Raw genomic sequence first — 24,570 nt, 5'->3', positions numbered from 1 at the left:
AGAGAGCTAGTTTGGGATAGTTAAGATTTGGGATTTACTGAGCATTATTTTGTTTTGCCACCATTTCTTCCAAAATTAACAGCAGAATGGGGATCAGAAGTTAGGGCAGTGGAGAAGTGTGTGGAAAAGAGAAGCTGGAAGAACTGCAGCTGTACTGTATATTGCTTTGAAGGCTGACAAGAAATGCTGTTTGTGTAATAAATATAACAGGGGGAGGCTAACAGGGTGCACACCTGACTCAGCATTGTTCCCTGGGGCACTGGGAGAGAGGCTGGTGGATGTGGATGTTGCCTGTGCTCTTCAGCAAAGCCTTAAAGGAGATTGAAAAAGATTTTAGATGGTTGTTTTTTGTTTTTTAAAGCATTTGGAGCATAGGCCACCTATTCCTCAATCATTTTTTGGAGCATAGATCATCTATTCAATTGTTTACCAGCTGAGCCACAAGGGAAGCCCAAGAATACTGGAGTGGGTAGCCTATCCCTTCTCCGGGGGATCTTCCCTACAGCAATTGAACTGGGTTCTCCTGCAATGCAGGCAGATTCTTTACCAACTGAGCTATCAGCGCAGCCCATTCCTCAACAATACTAAATAAATATAGGATCTTAATGTGTTGCTTTTACTGTGTTAGTTTGCTGGAATTAGAAAATCAAAAAGAGGTGAGTACATTCTTCCTAGTTATTAGGGTTTTAGTTTTGATAAACTGTGGTTGTTTAATCAGTAGGTTGCGTTTGACTCTTTACAGACCCCGTGGACTACCAGGGTCTTCTGTTCATGGGATTTCCCAGGCAAGAACACTGGAGCAGGTTGTCATGTCTTCCCCACCCAGGGATCAAACTCGAGACTCCTGTATTGGCAGGCAGTTTCTTTATCACTAGTGCCACTTGGGAAGCCCCAGTGGAGTATACCGCAAAAACTCCACAGGTGATTCTGCTTTGCCTGTGGTCCTTCTAGGTCAGGGAGTTCAAAGACTGGTCTTTGGGATGCCGGTAATCACACAGACTACTGGGCCCCGACCCAGGTTTATAGAAGCGGTATTTGAGGACTGGGCTCTAGAATCTGAATGTTCAAAGCTTCCAGCCTGACTTGGGCCTTGGGACTTTCTCCTACCGGGCCACAGCGCCCTCTCGCCAGACCTCTCGCCACCTCGCAGTTCAGCAGGTGATCCCCAGGTGCTCCACTACGGGGGGCGCCAGGAACAGCTTCCGGGTGAAGCAAGGCGAGAGGCGCGGAGCGGGGCGTGAGCCGGAAGTTGGCCGCGGGCGCCGCCCATCGCGCCGGGGGAGGCAGGTCCCGACGGCTTTCGGAGCTGCAGCCGCTGTTTGCGCCCACTTTTCCGACACTATGCTCCAGTTCTTGGTGAGTGGAGCTGCCGAGGAGCGACCCGGAGCTTGGCCCAGAGCTCTCGGGGGCTCCGGACGCCCCGCCTCGTGCCGGCCTTGGGGGGTGCCTGGGCGTGGGTCCCGCAAACCCTGGCTCCTGCTCGTCGCCTGTCCGGGTGGGCGGTGGGTGTTTTTGTTCTGCCTCACTCATATCCTTTCACCATTTTTCTGACGCCGTTCAAGTCCCTAAAACTTTTGAGGTGTCAGAGCGTAGGTGTTTTTTCAAAGGTGTTGTATGATGGGCCACGCGTGCTTTGTGTGCATTCCTTGTGTTGGCTCCTTAATGACTTTTCGGCCCTCCCACCCCCGACTTAAACACGTACCCCGTCCGCGGCTTGGAGCCCTGCTGGTTGCCATCTTTGAGAACACAGGAGGGCCAGGAATAAACTCGAAATTCGTGAGCCGCCGGAGTTAGAGACCGAGGGAGCCCTCCTCAGACCTTTTATAGCTTCCAGACTGAGGATAGCTGGTTGCTGACATACGTGAGTCAGGCCGTGGTGAACAAGTAATTTTTCCAGAATGCTCATTCTGGGGGAAAATGAGTGTTACCGTGAGTAAGCAAATTATTTTTCATGGCTCTCCTTAAGTTAGAAACAGGTTTTCTGGCAAAGATTGCCTTGTTGAAGGTTTCAGGAGGACTTGCCGGATTTCAGCCTGAGAGTCTTTCTTCCCAGGCTTTTGTGCCTTCAAAACTTGATTCTTAAACTCTGAGTGATAAGAGTCGAGTATTCTGAAAACCTTCCAGGTGGCCCATGGAAACTGAGTACTCTTGGAATGAGATACTTTCCCAAATGTTACATTCTCCGCCCGCCCCCCCCCCCCCCCCCCCCCCCGCATGCTGAAACGAGATGCTGTCCTTTTGTTTTATTTCCCAGTTTGGGATGATTTTTTTTTTAATTTTTTCAATTTTTATTGGAGAGTAATTACAATGTTGTGTTCGTTCCAATTGTTATATTCTTTATCAAAGAGATTAAAGAAGAAAAAGTGTCCCTCTGTCCTTTTTGAGATGGCAGTTGATTTTTCAATCTTACAGACCAAAAGAGGGTATCCCTGACAGTGAACTGCCTAACCAAGACATGGCTACACCTCTGGAAGTTTCTCCAGTGCCCTGACTAGGAGTCAGTAGAAATAATTACTGCCTTATAGTTGTAGGAAGCACTCAGGTTAAAAACAGTATGGGCCCCAAAGTGTAAGATGATGTCCTTGAGTCTCCTACTTCAGCTGTAGCTCATTGGTAACTGGAAGGACATGGATTCAGAAAGGTCGTGCTGAACAGGTTTGGAAAGTAATGGGATAGAAAATATCTTGGAGGGTGTATTGTCACCACCCGTTTCGGAACCCTCCAAGATGTTTCCTGCAGTTGTCATTTCCTGGAACACCATTTGAGGACCACTGCACCTGATCGTGTTGCTTATATTAATATATTCTCTTCATTCCTCATTTCTCTTTGGATTACAGTATTTGCCCGTTATCCATCCCGTACATGTCGAAACTTATTCCTGTGGTCCTGGCGCCTCTTTCCACCTTGATTTTACTGCAGTGGCCTCCTCACTTCCAGCATGGTGTAGCCACGGTTTGATTTAAGGAAGCTTTCGAAGCCTTTCGAGGGAAGCCTGGTGTGATGGGCTCTGCTGATGGTTTGTGTGTGCTGCCTTCTGAACTTTCATGGGGTGATGGGTTGGTTCTCTTCTCTCTCGCAGGAGCAGCCTCTGTTACTCTTATTCCTCCTCTTTAATCTGTCCTCCTCAGCTTTTGGATCCCGCGTCTCAGCGCTTTTCAGTATTCTCACACAGTGTACCACCCGGGGACTTGTTTTTCTGAAAGAAGCTGCACAGAGTACAGGTGGCAAGCCCCGGGTCCTGGCTGCTCCAAGGGCCGAGAGCAGCAGTATCTCGGCATACCAGTTGGGAAATTGCCTTATCTAAGCTCTCCGGTTTGTACTGGCTGCTGTTCCCTTCTTTTGGTTTCTGGGTGTTTCTCAGGTCTCAGACCTTGACTTTCTTTTTTTTTAACACCCTTAGGGGACGTGTTCCTTGTCATGCTTTGCCTTCACCTCCGTTGACCGCTTCCAAAACTACCTTGAGTCCTTTTTTCTGAGTTCAGTTCCCCATCATCAGCTGCCTCCTGAACATCTCTTGTCCAACCCTCTTAGACCCAACATGTGGGGGACCCGTTACCTCTTTCCCTCCCCACCCCGCACTCCACACCTAACTTCTTTCTCCCCTAGCCCTGGCTTTCATTAACTTGAAATATTGACATAATCTCGACTTAGTTCTCTCCTTCATTCTTCATGTCATTTACTTGCTGTGTCTGGCACATTTATGTACTGTATATTTTTTGGGCAAGTTACTTAACTGCTCTGTGCCTCAGTTTCCCCAACATAAAGTGAACAGCAATAGTACCTGCTTTAACAGGGTTGTGAAGAACATGAATTAATTCCTGAAAAGGAGTTAAAATGCTGCCTTGCGCATAGTAAGCACTCAGAGTTATTTTTGCTTTAAGCCATCAAGTCTTCATTACTTACCTTAGGACAAGTTCTGTCTCTGTGTTTCCATTGCCAGGTTTGTAGAGCAGGTCTTCTTCCTTCCATCCTTGGACTGGCTGCACTAGCCTAGTTAGGTATGAGTTAGAGAAATTATTTTAGATTCTCTAGTTGAATAAGTCTTAAGACTTAAGTGCTGAAGTCTGCTTCTGAGGAGGCATCCAGTTCATATCCAGTCACCTCCAGTTACAGCAGGCTCTCCGTTTTCTCAGGTGCTCTTGCACTTTTGGTCAGTGTCTTCTTACCTGGTTCTACTCTTTGATGTTAAAAAGCAGTTCTAGTTCACATGACGACCTTTTACCTGTTTAAGAAAAATACCTTGGTGCTGCTCTCTAATTCCCTGCTCCCACCAGTCTTGTCTTGAGGCTGTCCATCTCTACTTCTTCCACTCTTTCTTATGGTCATCCTTCTCTGAATATTCTGGTTTTTGAATTTTTTTTTTTAAACATAGCACTCCCAGTATAATCTGATCGGCCGTAGAGTAGCAAGGCTGTTGCCTCTGGTTCGTTGTGTTTCCCTTGAACCCCTTGGTTCTGTCCTGTCTCGCAGCTGCCAGAGTAGGCATCCAGGATGATCTGTCTTATTCACGTGCTCGGAAACTGTGGCAGGTCCCTGTGTCCTTCCCCATCAAGTCACGACCACTGTCACTTGATTTTTAAGGTTTCCTTTCCCACCGCCCTTCAACGTGTATCCTCTGACGTGGGTTGCTGGGCTAATCTCACCGGTCCACCCCAGGGTATGGACCTTGCTGCTGTCACGTCGTCCCACTTCCCCCTTATCCGCCTTCTTCCCTTCACAGCTCCTCTTAGTGGCCCAGCTCCCACCTTTTTCCATAAGCCATCCTGATGACTTCACTCTTGAAAGCTTTACATTGTTGTGATCCATCTTCCCATTTATTTAGGGTCTTTCATCAGGTTTTTTTTTTTTTTTTTAATTTCTTAGTGATAGTCTTGCTTTTTCTAGGTACTTTTTAGTTCTGCTTAGTAGTTTTTTATTGTTGTTTCACTTTTACTGTGTTTAGTTTTACCCAGTATGCCTAGGTGCCTTTTTAGTTTTGTTGTTGGCTCATGTGACATCTTTTTTATCATTACATTATAACTGAGCAGAGGGCTTGTGTGCCTGTTGTACAGAAAACTAAACTCTGACAGCAGTGTTTGCTGCAAAGTAAGGATTGTATTACAGGGCACCAAGCACAAGGCTCAGATCTGCTCCAGCTTGGTCTTTGAGAGTGGGGCTTTTAAAGAGGGGAGAACAAAGAAGCTGGGGCCATTGTCTTATGATGTTTCTGTGACCTTTCTTAGTAGTAGTTTTGGTGTCAGGGTTGTCCCTGGTTTACAGTTCTGTGGCCTGTGACTCAGGAGTCTGTTAGCTCATCTTATCCTGGAGAAGGAACCTGAGTTTGTATATTAGTGATGATATGCACAACACCAGTTTTGGTACATTAATGATGTTATTGACAGTAGCACTTTTAGTACATTAATGATACTATTTTAAAAATTTTTGTTGAAGTACAGTTGATTTATAATGTGGTAATTTCTGCTGTACAGCAAAGTGATTCAGCCATACATATATACAAATAAACATTCTTTTTTGTACTCTTTTCCATTACGGTTCATCACAAGGTACTGACTGTAGTTCCCTGTGCTATACAGTAGGACCTTGTTTTATTAATGACAGCATTAGCAACAACTTTAGTCATCTAACACTGGTTGATTAGTGTTCATTTAGCACAGGGTTGAGGTCAGACGGGACAAGAAAACGGGATGAAGTTTTTGTTTGTTTTTTGTAGTGAAACAAGTCAAGTGTTGATTAGGAGGAAAAAGAGTACACTATGTGTGGATAGACACATGGGCAGACTCAGAGAGTCTTGAGTTGCCAGGAATGAAGTTTTGGATAAAGAGGTTGGTTAATCATAAACTAGGCAAGGGTACTTAGTTTTAGGATGACTCAATTTCACCACTGTTGAATTAGTTGTTGCTGATGTATAGAAGTGCTAATGATAATATTGATTCTGTACCTAGCATCCTTGTCTGCCTTTTAGCTCCAGTAGTTTGTAGATTCACTTCGCAGTGAATCGGAGAAGGCAGTACTATGAAGGCACTCGTATCTCCAGGGAAGACAAAAATGACAGTTCTGTGTTCTTTTCCACTTCTTTCCCGCTCTCCTGTTCTGACTCTCAAGTCAGGCCTTGTAGTAGAAGTAGAGTGAATGTCCTAGTTTTGTTTCTGTTTTGAGTGGAAATGCTTCTCAGGTTTTAGTAGGATGTTTGTGTTTCTTATATTTTCTAACAGATTCATGGAACTCTTTTGATAGCTCAGTTGGTAAAGAATCCACCTGCAATGTGGGAGACCCCGGTTTGATTTCTGGGTCGAAAAGATCCACTGGAGAAGGGATAGGCCTCCCACTTCAGTGTTCTTGGGCTTCCCTTGTTGCTCAGCTGGTAAAGAATCCGCCTGCAGTGCGGGAGACCTAGGTTCGATCCCTGGGTTGGGAAGATCCCCTGGAGAAGGGAAAGGCTACCCACTCCAGTATTCTGGCCTGGAGAATCCCATGGACTGTGTAGTCCATGGGGTTGCAAAGAGTCAGACACGACTGAGCGACTTTCACTCTACTCAGTCACTTCTATTTCTTAGGAGTTTTTATTGAGATAGGCAATAGAATTTTATTGTGCTTTTTCCCCATCTAGTGATCATGACTTTTCTCCTTTAATATGTTAATATGAATTAGATTTCTAACACAAGGCATTTAATCTGTGTGGCCCATTCAGATCATTTGCTGATGCGCTGTGTTTTGTTTACTGCCTCTTGATGTACAATATTTTATTTTGTCTTGCCTTTCTAGAATAGATCATAAAGGTCACAGGAAGAGGAAACATACTTTATAGTTAGATTTCCCAAGCAAATGGCACTTAGTACTTTGGGATTGATTTCATTTATTTATAATTAGATACTCCTTTTTTACTTGATTACTACTGTCAGATATTCATAAGATATTTGAATATTTGAATTAGCTTCTTTGAGAATAGTCACACCAGTTCTACCTGATGCCCTGCTATTCAGAGTGTTACTGGCTAACTTCCATGAATGTCTCTGTTTAATTTACTGGCTCAATTGAAGAATTAATAGCTTTTTTTTTTTTGGTTGTTTTTCTTTCTTCATTCTTTAAGGAAAAGTATAGAATATAAACCCTAGCTTACACCTTAATAATGTACTTCTATGTAGTGTTAGTAGAGGGGGGTAGAATTTGAGTTTTATTGTTACTGAAGCAGTTGTTAAACATTTGATGATTATCTCTACACCAAGTGTTGAGTGTTTAAAAGACTAAGGCGCAAAAAAGGTAACTTTTTCCCCTGCTTCCTTGGAACAGAGAGATCCTCTGACAGCTTCTATAGCTGAGACTAAGCTTGAGAAGTAAAATTGTCGGTTTATCTTTTTATTAATGTCAGATAATGTATACTTTTGGTTTTCTTGTCAGTGTGTAGTTTTTTTCATCTGAGACTGTGAAACATTTTTAGGTGTCCTTTTGAATGCTAGTTATATTTGCTAAACACAATCAGATTATTTTTAGATTTCATAAATCCTTCTTGGCAAATATAAGATGGTTCAGATTCTATGTTGTAACTTGGTTTGGGTGTGTACTTTTTGAATACGTGATTTAATGGGTCTTATTTCAGACATGTCAGGTAGTATTCATTCTGAATTATTGCCAGTAACCATTTCCAGATAAAAATTGTAGCTTTATTTATGGAGCTACACACATAGCAACTTTTTGTTGGGGGCAGGAGTTGAGCATCATCCAGAGGAGTCAGATTGCTTCGAAGTTGACTCTCTGCTTTTTAGGACTTGGTGCTTCTTTATGTTAAGAGATACAGTGTTGTAACTAAGCCCCTCATGTGTCTATATATTTAAAAAAAAAAATTGACAGACAACATTTTCAGTAGACCTCTCATATACAAAACAAAGCCTTAGTCTAATGGTCCTCATTTTTTCATCTGACATTTCCATTCTTTTTAAACTTTTGTCCAATCTCGAAACCTCAAAGTTGTCTTTGATTTTCTCAATTTTGTCCCATATAGCTGATATTCTACCCATTCTTACTGTTTGTTTTGGCTGGGCTATGTTGCATGCAGGATCTTAGTCCCCCAACCAGGGATCAAACCCTTGCCCCCCTGTAGGGGAAGGGTAGAGTCCTAACCCCTGGACTGCCGGAAAAGTCCCAAATCTTACTTTATTTTTTTTTTAATAGTTTTGAAATGTAGTTCCCAAACCATACAGTTGGATTTAGTGGTATGTTCACAGACTTGTGCAAGAATCACCACTATCTAATTTTTATATCTAACTTTACTTATCTCCTGAGAAACCTGTATGCAGGTCAAGAAGCAACAGTTAAAACCAGACATGGAACAAAGGACTGGTTCCAGATTGGGAAAGGAGTACGTTAAGGCTGTATATTGTCACTCTGCTTATTTAACTTTTATGCAGGATACATCATGCGAAATGCTGGGCTGGATCAATCACAAGCTGGTATCAAAATTGCTGGGAGAAATATCAACAACCTCAGACATGTAGGTGATACCACTAATTGGAGGAATAGAAGAGGAACTAAAAAAAGCCTCTTGATAAGAGTGAAAGAAGAGAGTGAAAAAAGCTGGCTTAAAACTCAGCATTCAAAAAAAAAAAACTATGATCATGGCATTCGATTCTATCACTTCATGGCAAATAGAAGGGGAAAACATGGAAGTAGTGACAGATTTTATTTTCGTGGGCTCCACATGAAATTAAAAGACACTTGCTCCTTGGAAGGATATTTATGGCAAACCTGTGAAAGTGAAAGTTGTTCAGTTGTGTCCTACCATTTGTGACCCCATGTATTATACAGTCCATGGAATTCTCCAGGCCAGAATACTGGAGTGGGTAGCCTTTCTTTTCTCCAGGGGATCTTCCCAACCTAGGAATCAAACCCAGGTCTCCTGCAGGCGGATTCTTTACCAGCTAAGCCACAAGGGAAGCCCTGGCAAACCTAGAGAGTGTTAAAAAGCAGAGACATCACTTTGCTGACAAAGGTTTGTATATATCAAAGTTATGTTTTTTCCAGTAGTCATTTATGGATCTGACAGAATGTAAAGAAGACTGAGCGTTGAAGAATAAATTATGCTTTTGAATTGTAATGCTGGAGAAGACTCTTGAGAATCCCTTGGACAGCAAGGAGGTCAAATCAGTCAATCTTAAAGGAAATCAACTTTGAATATTCATCAGAAGGACTGATGCTGAAGCTCCAATACCTTGGCCACCTGATGTGAAGAGCTGACTCATTGGAAAAGACCCTGATGCTGGGAAAGATTGAAGGCAGGAGGAGAAGGAGCTGACAGAGGATGAGATGGTGGGATGGCATCACTGACTCAATGGACATGAGTTTGTGCAAACTCTGGGAGATAGTGAAGGACAGGGAAGCCTAGCACGCTTCATTCCATGGGGTCACAAAGAGTCAGACATGACTTAGTGATTAAACAACAACTATATTTCATTGCCTCCCAAAGAAACTCCATACCATTAGCATTCATTTCTCATTCCCCTCACACCCAACCCTGGACAGTAACTCATTTTGTGTCTCTCTGGATTTGCCTGTCCTGGACTTTTCTTTTAGTGAAATCATATAATATGTAGTCTTTTCTGACTACCTCTCATTGGCATAATGTTTTCAGGGTTCATCCATGTTTTAGCATGGATCAGTGCTTCATTCCTTTTTATGGCTATATTGCATCGTATGAATACACCACATTTTGTTAATTCATTCACCAGTTGATGGACGTTTGGGTTGTTTCCACCATTTGGCTATTAAGAATACTCCTGCTGTGAACATTCATGTACAAGTTTTTTTGTGTAGATACCTGTGTCAGTTTTATGGCTTATATACCCTAAAGTGTAATTGGTGCATCGGATGGTAACTCTGCTCAGCTTTTGGAGGATTCGCAAGACTTTCCCATAGTGGCTGCATCAGGTTGCATCCCCACCAGCAGCGTATGTTCCATTTTCTGCCTTTCCTTGCCAGCACTTGCTCATCTTTTTCATTCAAGTCGTCCTAGTGGATGTAATGAGGCACCTTGTGGGTTTGATTTGCATTTCCTTAATGACTAATGATGTTGAGCATCTTTCCATGTGATTGTTGGCTGTTTGTATTTCTTCTTTGGAGAAATGTCTCTTCAAATCCTTTGCTCATTTTAAAATTGGGTTGTCTTTTTATCATTCAGTCAAGAGTTCCTTATATATTCTGAGCACAGGTCCTTTATCAGATACATGATGTGCACATATTTCATTCTGTGGTTGTCTTCACCGTCTTGGTATTCTTTGAAACACAAACACTTTAAATTTTGACAAAATGAGATTTATCCATTTTTAAAAGAGATTTATAGTTTAAGCTCTTATATTTAGGTCTTTGATCCCTTTTGAGTTAAGTTTTGTTTGTGATGTGAAGTAGGTGTCAGCTTTGTTCCTTTTTATGTGGATATGCAGTTGTCCCAGCATCGTTCCTTGCAAAGACCATCCTTCTCCCATTGGCTGCTTAGCACCCTTGTTGAAAATCACATGACCATAAATGTAAAGGTTTATTCTTGGACCCTTTATTCTACTCCATTGATCTTGATTTTTAAGAAGAAAAACCATTCGTGTTTGCTTGCCTTCTCTGCTTGTCTCTCTATTCCGCTGTTTTGGGTACAGCTGTCAGGTGAATGCTGACAGAATGGTGCTTCATCACGTTGCTGCTGGTAAAGAGCAGGCAGTGGTTTCCTACCCTTTGGCATGAGAACTAAACGTGCTTGCTGGTTTTTTGAAGTCCATCAGTTAGCCCCACCTGGCTCTCCATACTGGTATTTCTCTCCATTTTTTGTTCAAATCTTCTTTTCTCATTGGGCCTATTTCTTTTATTCAGGTCATCACATTGTCATTCCTGTCTTGTACCTTGATTCTCCAGAGTCACGTCCCTTTGCCAGTTTAAATTTTAACACTTCCTTAGCATCTTTAGAGCCTTTAATAACAAGTTGAGGTACACTGATCTCTTTCAGGTATGGTTTCTTAAAAGAAGCACTTCTGTGTCATTCATTTTGTTACTTAATGCATGACCCAGTTCTGGTTTTTCATGCATCTGTTACATTCAAGGTCCTGTGCAGGGTCCTGTCTGTTGTTATAATATTGTGCTTAACTTGTAGCTTTTCTTTCTGTACATCATATAAATTCTTTAAGAAAAGAGACCATTTTGAAATCTTGTCACAGGGCTGGATATGAAACTGATTTTTGGTATATAAGGGACTGCAATCCTTCAATCAAAACCTTTAGAGGCCAGATGTATTTGGGAGGATGCTTTTCAGATTTCTTCTCACCCATTTGTCCTCTACGTAGCTTTGCTCATGTCACTCCTCAGTTCCCAAACTTCTGGTGTTTTACCATTTATTGTCCCCAATATGTTTGTGAGAAGCAGCTACATATTCCTAGAGTCTCAGAATCATTGCAGAAAGGACATAATCAGGATGTATTTAGTGTTGAGCTTGGGAGGAAGGCACTCCCTTCCTTCTGCTTATCTTCTCTGCAGGGAGTACTTTGGGGATGGGGGTAGGGGTGGGGGGGCCGTGGCGATAGAATCCAGCCATCCGGATGGACCACTGAGGAGGCCTCCAGGTCTTGACTTGGAGGAAGTTAAGCATTCCTGCCCTGTGGAGAGGCTTCTGGCTCATTCGTGACCTGAGCTCTGCTGCTGCTGCTGCTGCTAAGTTGCTTCGGTCGTGTCCGACTCTGTGCGACCCCATAGACGGCAGCCCACCAGGCTCCCCCGTCCCTGGGATTCTCCAGGCAAGAACACTGGAGTGGGTTGCCATTTCCTTCTCCAATGCATGAAAGTGAAAAGTGAAAGTGAAGTCGCTCAGTCGTGTCCAACTCTTAGCGACCCCATGGACTGCAGCCTACCAGGCTTCTCCATCCATGGGATTTTCCAGGCAAGAGTACTGGAGTGGGGTGCCACCTCGTTCCTCAGATACAGATGTTATTTTTTTTAATCCTTTATTTATTCCGATTAAAATTTCTTACCTCTCTAAACTTGCCTATCGAGTATTCCATGAACAACATACAAATGCTTTTCTACTGTCATACATTTTCCTCCAGCTTCTCTTCATGTGCACCATTTCTCTAAGTTGTGTATGTAGTTTCACAATATCCCATTGGTAGACATAGCAGTATTTTGAAACGAGTTGGATGACTTGTCCAGAGACTCATGACTTGTCTAGAGACCCATGATTTTTGTTTTGTGTTTCAAATAACTGTTTTTTTTTTGTTTTTGTTTTTAATTGCCCTGGTGCTAGTGAAATTGCCAAAATGAAATCATATTTAGATTTGCCTTATTCATTTTGAGACACACTTGGTAAGAACCAAGAATCCTAGAATTTTGAAGCTGGAAGGAAGATGGTTAGTATAATTTTTTGTAAGTCAGAAGCCTCAAATCAGCATAGCACCAAGGAGGTTAAGTGTCTTGCCTGAAGGTACACAGCTAGATAGTGTAGAACCACAATTTATTTTTCTTGAAATTTTTCAACCTTCTGTTCTTTCTGTTTGGTGTTAGAGCTAACATTCTTAGGTGATTTTTCCCCCTTCTCTTTTTAAGCAAATTTAATACTCTTTCTGGATTTGGAAAACCTCTTACTTCCTGGTTTCAACCCATGGGCGTGGGAAAAAATCATTTGGCTTCTTGGTGCCACATTGGTAAAAGTATTTCACAAGCTATGTTTGAATAATCAAATGTTCAGAAAACAGTGTATGTTTTGACTTGATAGTCTCTTTTCTGCTTCTTACTAACAAACCCATTTAAATTATGGGTGTTTAAACCTTAGTAAGCTTAAGGCTTAGAAAGGATCCAGCTGTGTTCTGTCTCCATATGCGTCTCCAACTTGAAGATAATTCAACCACTGGTGCTAAGTGCAATGCTTTATTTTTCTATGTTAACCTCTGCTGTGTATTTATTAGGAGCTACAGTAACTAAAGAAAATAATAAAAAATCAGTTGCAAGTTCAAATTTATAAAATTAGAAGTTATGTGTTCAGTTGGGCATTTTAAATTATTGGTTGAAAGTGTTAGATGCTTAGTCGTGTCCAGTTCTCTGCTATCCCATGACTGTTGCCCACCAGGCTCCTCTGTTCATGGAATTCTCCAGGCAAGAATACTGTAGTGGGTTGCCGTTCCCATCTCCAGGGGATCTTCCCTATCCAGGGATTGAACCTGGCTCTCCTGAATTGCAGGCAGATTTTTTTTACCATCTGAGCCACCAGGGAAGCCCACTGAGGGCAGGGTGGAGGAAAGGCAGGAAATTATAGATCATCGTTAAAACTCCAAGCTGAAGGAACTTTGAAGCTCTTTTGGTGTGCAGGGATTTTCATGAAGCAGTTTTTGTTCAGGAAGACAGTCACCCAGTGAGAAACACTGCTGCTGCTGCTAAGTCGCTTCAGTCGTGTCTGATTGAAGCGACCCCATGGACTGCAGCCCTCCAGGCTTCTCCATCCATGGGATTCTCCAGGCAAGAACACTGGAGTGGGTTGCCATTTCCTTCTCCAATGCAGGAAAGTGGAAAGTGAAAGGAAGTCGCTCAGTCATGTCCGACTCTTAGCGACCCCATGGACTGCAGCCTACCAGGCTCCTCCATCCATGGGATTTTCCAGGCAACAGTACTGGAGTGGGGTGAGTTCTCTTAAGGTTGTGCATGTGTCTCTTGCCACTGATTCAGAGCTGGTTGGGGGACCTGTGGTCTCTGCAGGTCTTAAGTGCCCTGCCCATTAGACCCCACCCAAGCCAGAGAGTAAGCCATACGCTCTTTCAGTTGTGTGACAGTCTCTTGCTTTCTGTCATTGTATATTTTAGTTTTTGAGTGTGAATCTGCTTTAGGTTGTCCTGTGCTCCTGTGATGAAAGACCCTGAACAAGTTACTTCATGTCTTAGACAAGGTGCCTCTTAAAAATTGAAAAGCTTGAACTGTGAATGTCCCTTCATTTTCTAAAATTCTATGATATAGCTAGATACTTTTTAAAATTGGATACTTTTTACTTGATGTAGCAAGAAATAACAAATCTCATAACCACTCCACCCCCCATTAAAAAAATACCAAACTGTGGCTCTTAACAAAAATCAGATTTTGGCTTGAGTTTCTAGAACTTACAGCCAAGTCTTTGTAAGGTCGATGTGTTTAGTTCTACCATATACTATTTAACCTTGTGGGAGGATATTTCCATGCCTATTTTATAGAAGAAAGATGTGAACTTCATGCTATGCACTCCTCTGGACTGGGCACTAAGGTCTTCTAACTGTCCTGAGTTCCTTAGGAGAATACTCTCTGTGTCATCTGGTTTGGTAAGAACACTGTCCATGTCGTCTGGTTGGTATCAGGTGGCACAGAACTCAGTCTCCAGTGTGACTCTTCCTATTCTATTCTTACAGCTTGGATTTACTCTTGGCAACGTGGTGGGAATGTATCTGGCTCAGAACTATGACGTAAGTGACCATATTCATGTCTTCCTTGATTCCACATACCTAGTGTATAGTAACTTGTGTTTCTTGAAGTAAAGTATGCCTTCCAGCATAAACAAGGTGGTCCATAGGTCTGAGAGGAAAGTCCTGAATTTTATAGAAAGATTTTCCATTGTCTGAAAAAATAGAACTCACAGAAGCACCTGACCTACATTTCACCCTAAGAGAACAAAATCCCATCAGTTTAGGTGGTCTTATGGTGACCGTGAGCTGTGTTTGTTAGCGCAGAGTAATGTTGTTGGGAGTCTTACAGTTCTGTGGAAAATCACGTAAAGTGAGACTTCACTGGACAGTCTTTCCAGTCCCTGCTACCCGGCTGTAGAGATGACTGAGTAGTTTGGAGGTGGATCCATTTAGTGCTACACATGTAAGGACAGAATTCCGTGAAGTAGGGAGTTGTATTAGCTTCACTTTACAGATGTGTAAGTTGAAAATCAGGTGACACAACTGCCCATGAATGGGAATCCTGAAATGTAATGTTTCTTTTAAGGAGACAAGGAAAGAAGACATGATTTTAACTTTTGATTTGTAGTGAAGTTTTTAGTGTGACAAAGAGAATTAACTGTCATCCTTAAACTGGAGTCATGTGGTCTTCTAGGCAGGTGCTTGTTAAGTTACGTCACATTTATTGTTTACATGTACAACTTTGCTTGGACTATAAAGAAAATTTGGACCATAAAGCTGAGTGCCAAAGAATTGATGCTTTTGAACTGTGGTGTTGGAGAAGACTCTTGAGAGTCCCTTGGACTGCAAGGATATCCAACCAGTCCATCCTAAAGGAAATCAATCCTAAGTGTTCATTGGAAGGACTGATGTTGAAGCTGAAACTCCAATACTTTGGCCACCTGATGTGAAGAGGTGACTCATTTGAAAAGACCCTGATGCTGGGAAAGACTGAAGGCGGGAGGAGAAGGGGACGACAGAGGATGAGATGGTTGGATGGCATTACCGACTGAATGGACATGAGTTTGAGTAAACTCCAGGAGTTGGTGATGGACAGGGAGGCCTGGTGTGCTACAGTCCATGGGGTTGCAAAGACTCGGACACTACTGAGCGACTGAACTGAACTGAACAACTTTGCTTGGCACTGGATTGAGGGAGTTCAGTGGGTATATAGAAGTAGAACTCAGGGTCTGACTTTTGGGGAGGGAGGGATCTTTCTTAGGCAATTCTGAGGTTAAGAAACACCGCTGTTTATCAGGTTTCTTTTAGAGGAAAGTTAAGAAGCCATTTCACTTTAGAGGAAGAAAAATGAAAAAATACTGACTAAGTAGACATAAAATGATGATATTCTCTTTTCTCTTTAAAGATACCAAACCTGGCTAAAAAACTTGAAGAAATTAAAAAGGACGTGGACGCCAAGAAGAAACCCCCTAGTTGCTGAAGCCAACTCCAGCACTGCCTTCTGGATAAACTGAGTCTACTGCTCTCCAGGGCCTCCTTTACCATTTGAACCAAAAGCTTTTGTTTTAATCTCCAGCCTCCACAGTTTTCTTTTTCGCTAGACCTTGCATTGCCTCACAGCACAAAAGGGGCCAGAAGTTAAGAGCAACCCTTATTTCTCCAACATCCTCACTACTTCCTTCCTCCTTCCAGCCTCTTGGGAGGTCCTGAGAATGAAAGCATGGTGCTCGATTAGTTATCATACCTTTAATTAGTAGTCTCTCCCTTATTCTTTGGGATTTCTACTACCTTTTTCAAAAGAAAAATGGATGAATTTTATGTAGTTGATGAGATCCAAATGATGCGTATTTCAGAGTCTGGTAATTATAATGGGTTTTTAAACATTTGGTACTAAATTATGTTGTTTCACAGTAGTAATTAAAATGAAAATCTGGAAGCTAGTTTCTGTGAATTATCTACTGATTTTATATCATCAGGAAGCTCCATAGTTGCTAATTTCACCAATAAATCAATTTACTATTCATTAACCAAGAAACTGTGTTCTGAGAATCCTATCAGGAATTGGGGAATTTAAAAGTATTTAAAATAATGTTCTTTGTCTTCAGTAGAATTCATAATCTAGTGTGCCTGTTTTTTCTAGATGTATTTGATCAATCTCTTTTCAGTCATGAGAATCATAGTTAATGCGATTACAGATACTTTTGACATTACATGATAGATCTATGAGAAACTGTCTATAAAGGAAATTTTCTGCATTTTTATATTAAAAAAGTGTATACATTATAACTTTAGAGTGATTCTCATAAGACTTTGTGTTTTTCTCCTGCAATCAGAAATTACTTTTGTAATTTTTCAATGCATAATCAGTCCATAAAATTTTTTAGTTGTAAAAAAATGTTTAAATACATAACTTTCCTCTGGGTCAATACAAAAGTGATTTGTATTATCCTCCAGCTCATAGTTCCTCCCACTGGAGTCAGACACTGTCACTAGTTTCTTGTATCCTTTTGGGAAAGATTTTGTGCTTAAATACACACACATACATGGGGGTTTTATACAAATGATAAAAAGCTGTATGCAGAGTCTTCCCCAGTGGGGATCATTACATGGCCGTCTGGAAGGGACAAAGGACTGCTTTCATTTTTCGGCTGCAGAAGGTTGTACTGAGCGAATATACTATAATGTATTTAATCCGCTCCTGAGAAAGGCTAAGTTTTTTTCCTGTCTTACTACTACAGTGGTAATGTTAAACCTGATGTTATACTTGTCAATGCAGGGGGATATCTCCATCCTGAAGTCCTAGAAGGGTGATGTGCACTAAATTTAAATAAAGTCCCATCTCACTGGGCATTTTGTTTCAGAGAGCTTGTTGGGCAGCTTCACTGATAATGCCATTTCTGAGGACATTTTAGCAGAATCAGTAAACTGGAAGAATGGCTTAGAGACCTTTTTTTCAGACAGTGATGCCACTGTTACTGTGATGATAAAATGAAGTGATTCTGCTTCTCTTGGAAAACACGGATCTTTCATACATGGAGATGAGTTTTGTCCCTGTTGAGTTGTACTGGTGTGTGAGACAGATTAGGATCATATTATGGACTGACTTGTCCCTTGAAGTGTGATCGGGGCAAGCAGCTTATTTTTCTGAAACTGTTGCATTCTCTGTACCTACCTCAGAGGGCTTCCGTGAGAAACAGCTGAAATAATGTGTGATGTGTAGCACAGCGCTTTGCAGATCAGCCAATAAATAGTAGATACTCGTCCAAACATGTTGCTTTGGGTCTGAATACTTTTTTTTTCCCACCCCCTGCACTCACTTTTGGAGCAAAAGTCTATGAACTGTGCAAAATTTGTTGTTATTCTTTGGTCACTCGCTTTGTTGATGAAAATCTGTAGTATCCACATTGACCAAAGCACCTGGCTTGCAAGGTTTGCTCTTGGATGACTGAATTGTTAGCAGAGTGAACTGCAGCCTTGAAGGAGAGAGATTTACCATCCTTCAGAATATTCAAAATGCCACAAACTCAGAAAACTGTTTTCAAAGACAGATTCTTTTTATCACCTACGGAGCATTGTTATTTGTGGATGTGTTCTCCCAGACTGGCTGCTCTGGGGGTGAGGGTCACTTAGATGTTGTAATATTAGGTCTCTATAATCATACGTAATTGAAACTCATTTGGACTTAGAGCTTCTATCAGAAGTGACACTTAACCTCGATGAGGGGGATCATTTCTTCCAGTGGGAGCCATCCAGGAAATGCCCTTCACCATGTAAACTGCTCCACAGTGAACACAGGCCAACTTCCTGGTCACCTTCAGAGACCCTCTCCTAATTTTAGGTCCTTGCAGGAGTGAAAAGGAGCTCTGAGTTCTCAGGCAGGGTTATCTTCACTGAGATAGTGTTGGAGGAACCCAGAGCCACCACGGATTTTAGGGGATGTGGTGACGGTAATGAGGGCACTGACTGGTGCACTCCCTGGGTGTTTTGTCGAGAGCTTTGCCTCACAAAGCAGGGGACGGATGGGAAGAACCACTGAGGGACATGCCTTTTAAAAAGTGAAAATCACTGTTGTCATTTAAGGAGACTTTCTGCTACTCCTGACTTTAAAAGGAGGGTTACATAAAACACTACTAAAGTTACTCGTGTGAAAAGTAAGACTTCAGGGTTGATGTTGGGAACCTAAAAAATACATTGAACTAGAAACCTTATCCTTAAACTGTAACCTCCAAACAAAATACCCAAAGAAAGAGAAAAAGCCAAAAGAACCTTACTTGGCACTGTATTTTATGAATTGAAGTTACCAGTTGATGTCTTTAGACCTCTCTTCTGATAATTAAGCAGTTTTTGGTTTAAAGGGACAGTTTTGTTTTCTTCTTTCTAACTCATTTACTCAATTTTCATTTCTGTGACTCTAGAGAAAAGTTAGGATGTGTGGGTTTTCCAGTTGTCCATACTTGTCCATGGAGCATGTGTGACATGCATAGCGTTTTCATTTCCATTGAGTGGTTCACTCCCTAGATACTGTGCTGGTGTTTGCTTTTCTGCTAAGCTCTCCCACATTTTAAATACTTTGTCTGTTACTCCTCCTGACGGAACACTATATACTGTACTGAAGCAAAGGAGACTTTTCTTCAGCTCCTCGGCCTGAACTTTGCACATAGCATTTCCCAGCCTTACTCAGATGAGTGAGTTCTTTTTTCCCCCACTGTCTGTTAACGCCTTGCCTCGTGGAAAGGAGCAGGACAGTGAAGGGGAAATACTTGGAGATGTTGCCTGGTCTTAATAGGGAGTCTGTGAAACTTGGATTTTCACATGTTCTATTTATACCTTTCCTAAATCTGGATGCCACATAGTCAAGCACTGAAGACCTAGCAGATGGCATGGGAGAGAAACAGGCCAACAGTGAAGTTTTGTGGAAAGTGCCTGGGGTGTGGTGGGACATTGCAAAACCCGAGTCCTGCGCCCGCGTGTGAAAAGTGCCACTCTTAACACGCACAGCTGTACCAGGCTGGGCTGAGCGGAAGGCACCCTGTAAATAGAGTAGACGGTGTGCTCAGATCTGTTCAGTGAGGGCGGCCCCAGGACAGCTGCCTGAGCTCTTGGGTGCTCTCAGCTCCCTGTCTTAATGGTGGTTCAGTTTTCTCGCTCGCCTGAGAGTGATCCTAGTGTTGAGATGCACTTTTCAAACAGGTGGCTAAACATGAAGCCACCTACTTTATTTGGGTTCAGCTAAATAAGAGATCTACTCTGACAGTGGAGGAAAAAACTAGCCATTTTTTACTTACTAAAATGGCACACGAGTCTTTGTTTCATGTGAATTCTAACATAAAAGGTTGTATACTGTGTACTTCATGGGTGACTTAAAGGAATGTCCGAGACAACTTTAAGCAAAATTTGATGTATAATCAAGAATAAGAGGCAACTCTACTTGGGTTTTTGTTTCTCAGTTTCATCAGGTATAAAATGAGCTGGTATCAGGTGATCATTTACAGCTTTTCCACCCATATAGAGTTGTGATATAAGAAGAGAAGAATCAGATTTAATGTATTTGCAAAAGACAGCACTACCAAGCAGAGCTGTTAGGTCCTGTCCAGCAGCAGAGCGATTCTAGAAGACAAGGAGTTGTGAGTCACAGCTGATGCTCGTTAGTCACATCTGGAATGAGCAGGCTGCTTTGGACTGAATCTGTGGTCTGGGGACAGAACAGTGCTGTTTGGTCTGCTGACCAGACCAAAATAAACACCCTTTCTGAACTGACTGCTCGAGAGTGTTAGCCGCCTGATGGACGTGGCAGCAGCTTCGTGGAGCTGCTCTGCTCTCTGTTTCAGAACGAGTCAGGGTCTCAAATAGCTGAACAGGGGCCAATCATTCTAAGTCAACTGAATTTTTTTTTTTTTAATTTATTTTTGGCTGCACTGGGTCTTCGTTGCTGCGTGTGCGCTTTCTCTCTAGTTGCTGTGTGAGAGCTGCTCGTTGCAGTGGCTTCTCTTGTTACGGAGCATGGGCCTAGGACTTGTGGACCTAGTTGCCCTGTAGGATGGGGAATCTTCCCAGACCAGGGATTGAATCGGTGTCTCCTGAATTGGCAGGCGGATTCTTAGCCACTGGACCACCAAGAAAGTCTGAAGTCAACTTAATTCTCTGCCACCTTTTCTTTCTTTTGCTTGTTTATACTCCCAGCATCTTATTGATTATCTGTGCATTGCCTTGTTGTCTGACTTAAAGGTTTGGTGTCTTAAATTCTGTAATAGGTCAGACACTTTGACCATTTGGCTACCCTGACAACAGGAGTGACATCCTGACTCAGAAATATTTCAAAGCAACATGACCGGTAGCAATGCTGTTTCCTCAGACCAGCCGTAGTGTACCTAACATTGGTATTTCATTTGGGCTCATCCACTTTTGTAAGTGGCCACATAATTTGGCCTACGCTAACAGGAAGCAGCAGTAATATTCCTGGTTAAACCTGGTGCAGGTTTTTGATTGGCACAAAAGAAACTTTGTAACTCACAGACATATGATAAACTAAGAGAGTTACTAATGACAGCAAGTGCAGTTTCCCGACAGTGATTTACTTTACTGGTAAATCATTGTGGGGAAACTGCACTTGCTGTCATTAGTAACTTAAAATCAATTCAAGCAGTGCTGTAACTATGGTTTCCTCCTTTTCCCGTAAGGTGTATTTAGCAAGTAGTTGATGGTAAAAATCTGAAATGTGTCACGCTGGAGGGATTGGGAGCAACATCCAGTCCTGTGGCAAAGACTTATGTCATGGGAATAGGGGTGCAGTTCAGGAAGAAGGAGGAGGCCTGGACTTCAGGAGTCATTTCAAGGAAGACATTTATTGAGCAGACACGCACACAGTTCACTGTACCATATAAGTTGCTGCAGACTTTAAGAGACATAAGACATCTCCCCTCCCCTCCAGGGGCTCATCAACTTTTAGAAAGTGACGGATGTGTTTGGACCTTTCTGTGCTTGTCTTAGGGATGAACTACTCATTGCCTCCTGAAGAAAACCCATCGACATATCATTAATAGTGCTATGGTCTTAATCACAGTTTCTGCCTCCTCAGTAAGACAGGTACGAACTATGAAGGTTTTTCCTTCCTCCCAACACTTAACCAGCACGGTGGTATTGATGGTTAGTGCTGAGTGGAGAGAGAGACACTGATCTCAATGTGTCTTCTTTCTGCCTCCTTTGACAGAGAACAGCACCAGCCTCATTCTGAAGGGGACACTATTTTCTTTGCAGGGATTTGGTGCCAAGGTATAGAGAAGCCATTGAAGAGAGACACTTACAAGAGGAGTGATAAGAATACTGATGGCCACAAAGAGGCCTCCCTAAGAACTGCCCGTTTGTGGAGAGAACTTGGTGAGAAACACCTAAGAGAAAGGAGCCGACGTCAGGTCTCAGGTTCTGGGTGAGACTTTTCCCCTGAGGAGATGACATTGGTTTCACTCTCTGCACTTGGTAGGATGATTTGGGTTTTCTCCTTCTATTCCTAAACGGGACTGAGAGTTTAAGAATAACATCAAACCCAGGGGGACTGGCCAGTTTGTGAGGCTTAGCCTCTGAGGGGCAATGAAGACAGACTTTTGTCTCTTGCTGGCTTTCAGAAAGAGCTGGTTGGGGAGACAAGCTACAAAGGGGGGAGAAGGGTTTTAGGTTTCCTTGCGCTGCAGCGCTGAGGAAGGAGGGCAGAGCGGAAGACAGTGACGTCTGGGCCTGTGCGTTGTGCTTGGAGGCTCTCTGCACCTCACTGGAGGTGGAAGACGGAGGAATCTTCTGAGGGGGTCCTGTGCTGGTGGTCCTCTCAGCCTGTTGGTCAGACTCTGCTGGGTGCTGGTCGCTCCTGGGGTTGGGCCGTTCACCCACAGGGGTCAGGCCTGATCAGTGATATTACTGACCTTGGCCCAGGCAGGAAACGTGTTGAGGTCGAAGAGGCTTATTCCCCATGTATTGATGGCCACCATCACTGTCACCAGGCCAATGACATTGACCCCCAGACCAGCTTTCACCTGCAGGGCACAAGCAGCAGGCTGAGGGGTGGAGGGTGGCCCCACACTAAAACCAGCCGCAAAGTGTCCCCTCCAAGCCGTGTTTTGTGAGCCTCGCTGAAAACTGAGAAATGAGCTATGGGTGCTTCATTTTACAGTTGTTGCTTTGGGGGTATCTTGCTTGGGGAGAGGGTTGGACAGGGAGGAGAATCTTGTTCTTACAAAGTATCTTTCACCCTCAGTTCATGAAGTGTCTCACACTTAACCTTTTATGAATAAGCCAGCAGCTCTGGGCCAAATCCCCACAGTTCAGTGCAGGAACTGAGCAAAGACTAAAACAAGCTCTCGGCTTCCAGAGTGGGTCACACCCCGGGTCGGTCCCAGCCTTTTCTGTCTACGTTCCCACTCTTTTCCCAGATTAGGGCTCGGGAGAGCACATGATTGCTATTCTTGGTGCTTGTGGACCAAAGGAAAACCTTTCACCAGAACCATTCTTTCTGCCACCCTGCGGCTGAGCTAATACAGATCAGGGGTACTGCCTATAAAATAATAAACTTTAGAAAGCTATATAGGGCCAGTCATCCCTGTCTTCATGGCAGGTGGGCCTGGTGGGAAGAGGCCACCCACGACTCACCATATCTTTAATCTGGCAGTGCCCATAGCTGAAGACGATGGCATTGGGGGGATTGCCCACTGGCAGCATCACTGCAAAGGAGATGCACATGGTGACCGGGATCAGGGTGTAGAGTGGATTTATTTGCAGCGTTTCAGACTAGGAAAAGAGAATTCACAGAAACATTAGCATGGAGGTTAGACTTGCATTTGCCATGCTTACCATCACGAGTGTGCCTAAATGATGGTTGGGTGTCAGCTGCCCTTGATTGGATACCATGTGCAACGGACAGTTAAACCATGCCCTCAAAAGCACGTAGTCCCGGGCTCCTTGGATGGGTCCCTACTGCTCACTCCCCATGAAAACATGGACTCCAAGTTACCTCCCTACTAGAAGGGATGTTTCATTTCTTGGTGCTGGTCTAAGGGAGTAGTTTTAAATTTTGATGCTTCAGCTGAGAAATTCTTGCAACACAAATCTCATGAATAAGTTGCATTGATGGAGGTAGACATCTCTCGCTCTTGGCGTGCAGAACTACATTTTTTTCCCCCAAGGTACAATAACTGCCTTATGTGGGACTTGAACCTGTGGGAACCTGTGGTCTTACCCTCAATGGTACCATGTTTTAAGTGCATTCCTGCACTCACACAGGCAGGCTGAGGAGAGGGAGAAGTTGGAGGGAGCAGTGAGCAGAGAGTGGCTGAGTGGGAGGAGTTTGGGGCTGATAGAGTAGGAAGATATTATCTTGTTGGTGATGAGGAAGAGCCTTCACCTTACAGGTTCCACCTCACAGAATGGGATGGAGGCAGCATTGTGTTTGGTGGATCACCTCTGGGGCTGCTTAGCCAGGCTGAGATCTGCCAGTGGCTCCACCCCCACCATCCGACTGCACAAACACCTACTCCATTAATCACAAATTGTTCTGAGACCCAGGAACGAGGCTGGCATTGCTCATAATTCTCAGAATCTCCTGGACAGAGAAGCTGGGTGGAGGCAGTGATGACAGAGCTGTGGTTTTGGTCTCTGCAGCTGAGAGTACTTCTGGGAACATTTTGTCTCCATTTTCTGTAGCTATTTCTCCCACCCTCCTGTTAGGTCTCATCCCTGGAGAAGGGAAAGGCTACTCACTCCAGTATTCTGGCCTGGAGAATTCCATGAATTGTATAGTCCATAGGGTCGCAAAGAATTGGACACGACTGAGTGACTCACTTCACTTCCATAGGAGAGGAAGATGGATGGGGATTGTGGGGTATTAGAATCCTAGGGTTTTACAGTTATCTTGTCCATTCTTGTTTCCATTCAGAACTTCCCCTAAACTAAGCGTAGACTTTTGGGAAAGGGTTTCTAGAGCTCTTGCTTTTATTATCTTTTTACTTATCAGTTACTGGACGTCTCAGAGCCCTGCTCTACTCACCAGACTGCACACAATGGGCAGGAAGATGGTGATGGTGGCTGGGTTGCTCACAAACTCTGTGACAATGGACACCAGGATGCATGCCAGCAGGGTGACAGCCCATGGTGGGAGGCTGCTCAGAGACAGCATCTGCTGCCCGATCCACGTGGAGAGGCCCGAGGTCTG

The 24,570-nt window shown here is 43.2% G+C and overlaps 2 protein-coding genes across 3 annotated transcripts in view; one reads left to right on the top strand and one right to left on the bottom strand.

Moving 5' to 3' along the window:
- The first annotated feature begins 1,295 nt into the window (after positions 1–1,295).
- On the top strand, positions 1,296–17,645 carry STMP1 (short transmembrane mitochondrial protein 1). Its single transcript, XM_086395429.1, has 3 exons — positions 1,296–1,356; positions 14,385–14,438; positions 15,784–17,645. The coding sequence occupies exons 1-3, from the start codon at positions 1,342–1,344 to the stop codon at positions 15,856–15,858; spliced, it is 144 nt and encodes a 47-aa protein (XP_086251555.1). The 5' UTR covers positions 1,296–1,341; the 3' UTR covers positions 15,859–17,645.
- Positions 17,646–21,201: 3,556 nt separating this feature from the next.
- The window catches only part of SLC13A4 (solute carrier family 13 member 4), a 41,758-nt gene continuing 38,389 nt past the window's right edge, over positions 21,202–24,570 (bottom strand). For both annotated transcript variants that reach the window (XM_086395424.1, XM_086395426.1), the window contains 3 exons: positions 24,406–24,567; positions 23,013–23,150; positions 21,202–22,399 (listed from right to left, as the gene is read on the bottom strand). In XM_086395424.1, the coding sequence (XP_086251550.1) occupies positions 22,262–22,399; positions 23,013–23,150; positions 24,406–24,567 (438 nt within the window). In that variant the 3' untranslated portion in view covers positions 21,202–22,261. The remainder of the gene's footprint in view (positions 22,400–23,012; positions 23,151–24,405; positions 24,568–24,570) is intronic.

This window comes from Bos grunniens, chromosome 4, assembly GCF_055505025.1.
Source record: "Bos grunniens cultivar Pamir isolate PY7600 chromosome 4, Bosgru_T2T1.0, whole genome shotgun sequence".
Taxonomy (NCBI): Eukaryota; Metazoa; Chordata; class Mammalia; order Artiodactyla; family Bovidae; genus Bos; species Bos grunniens.
This window is presented reverse-complemented; position numbering and strand designations above follow the sequence as displayed.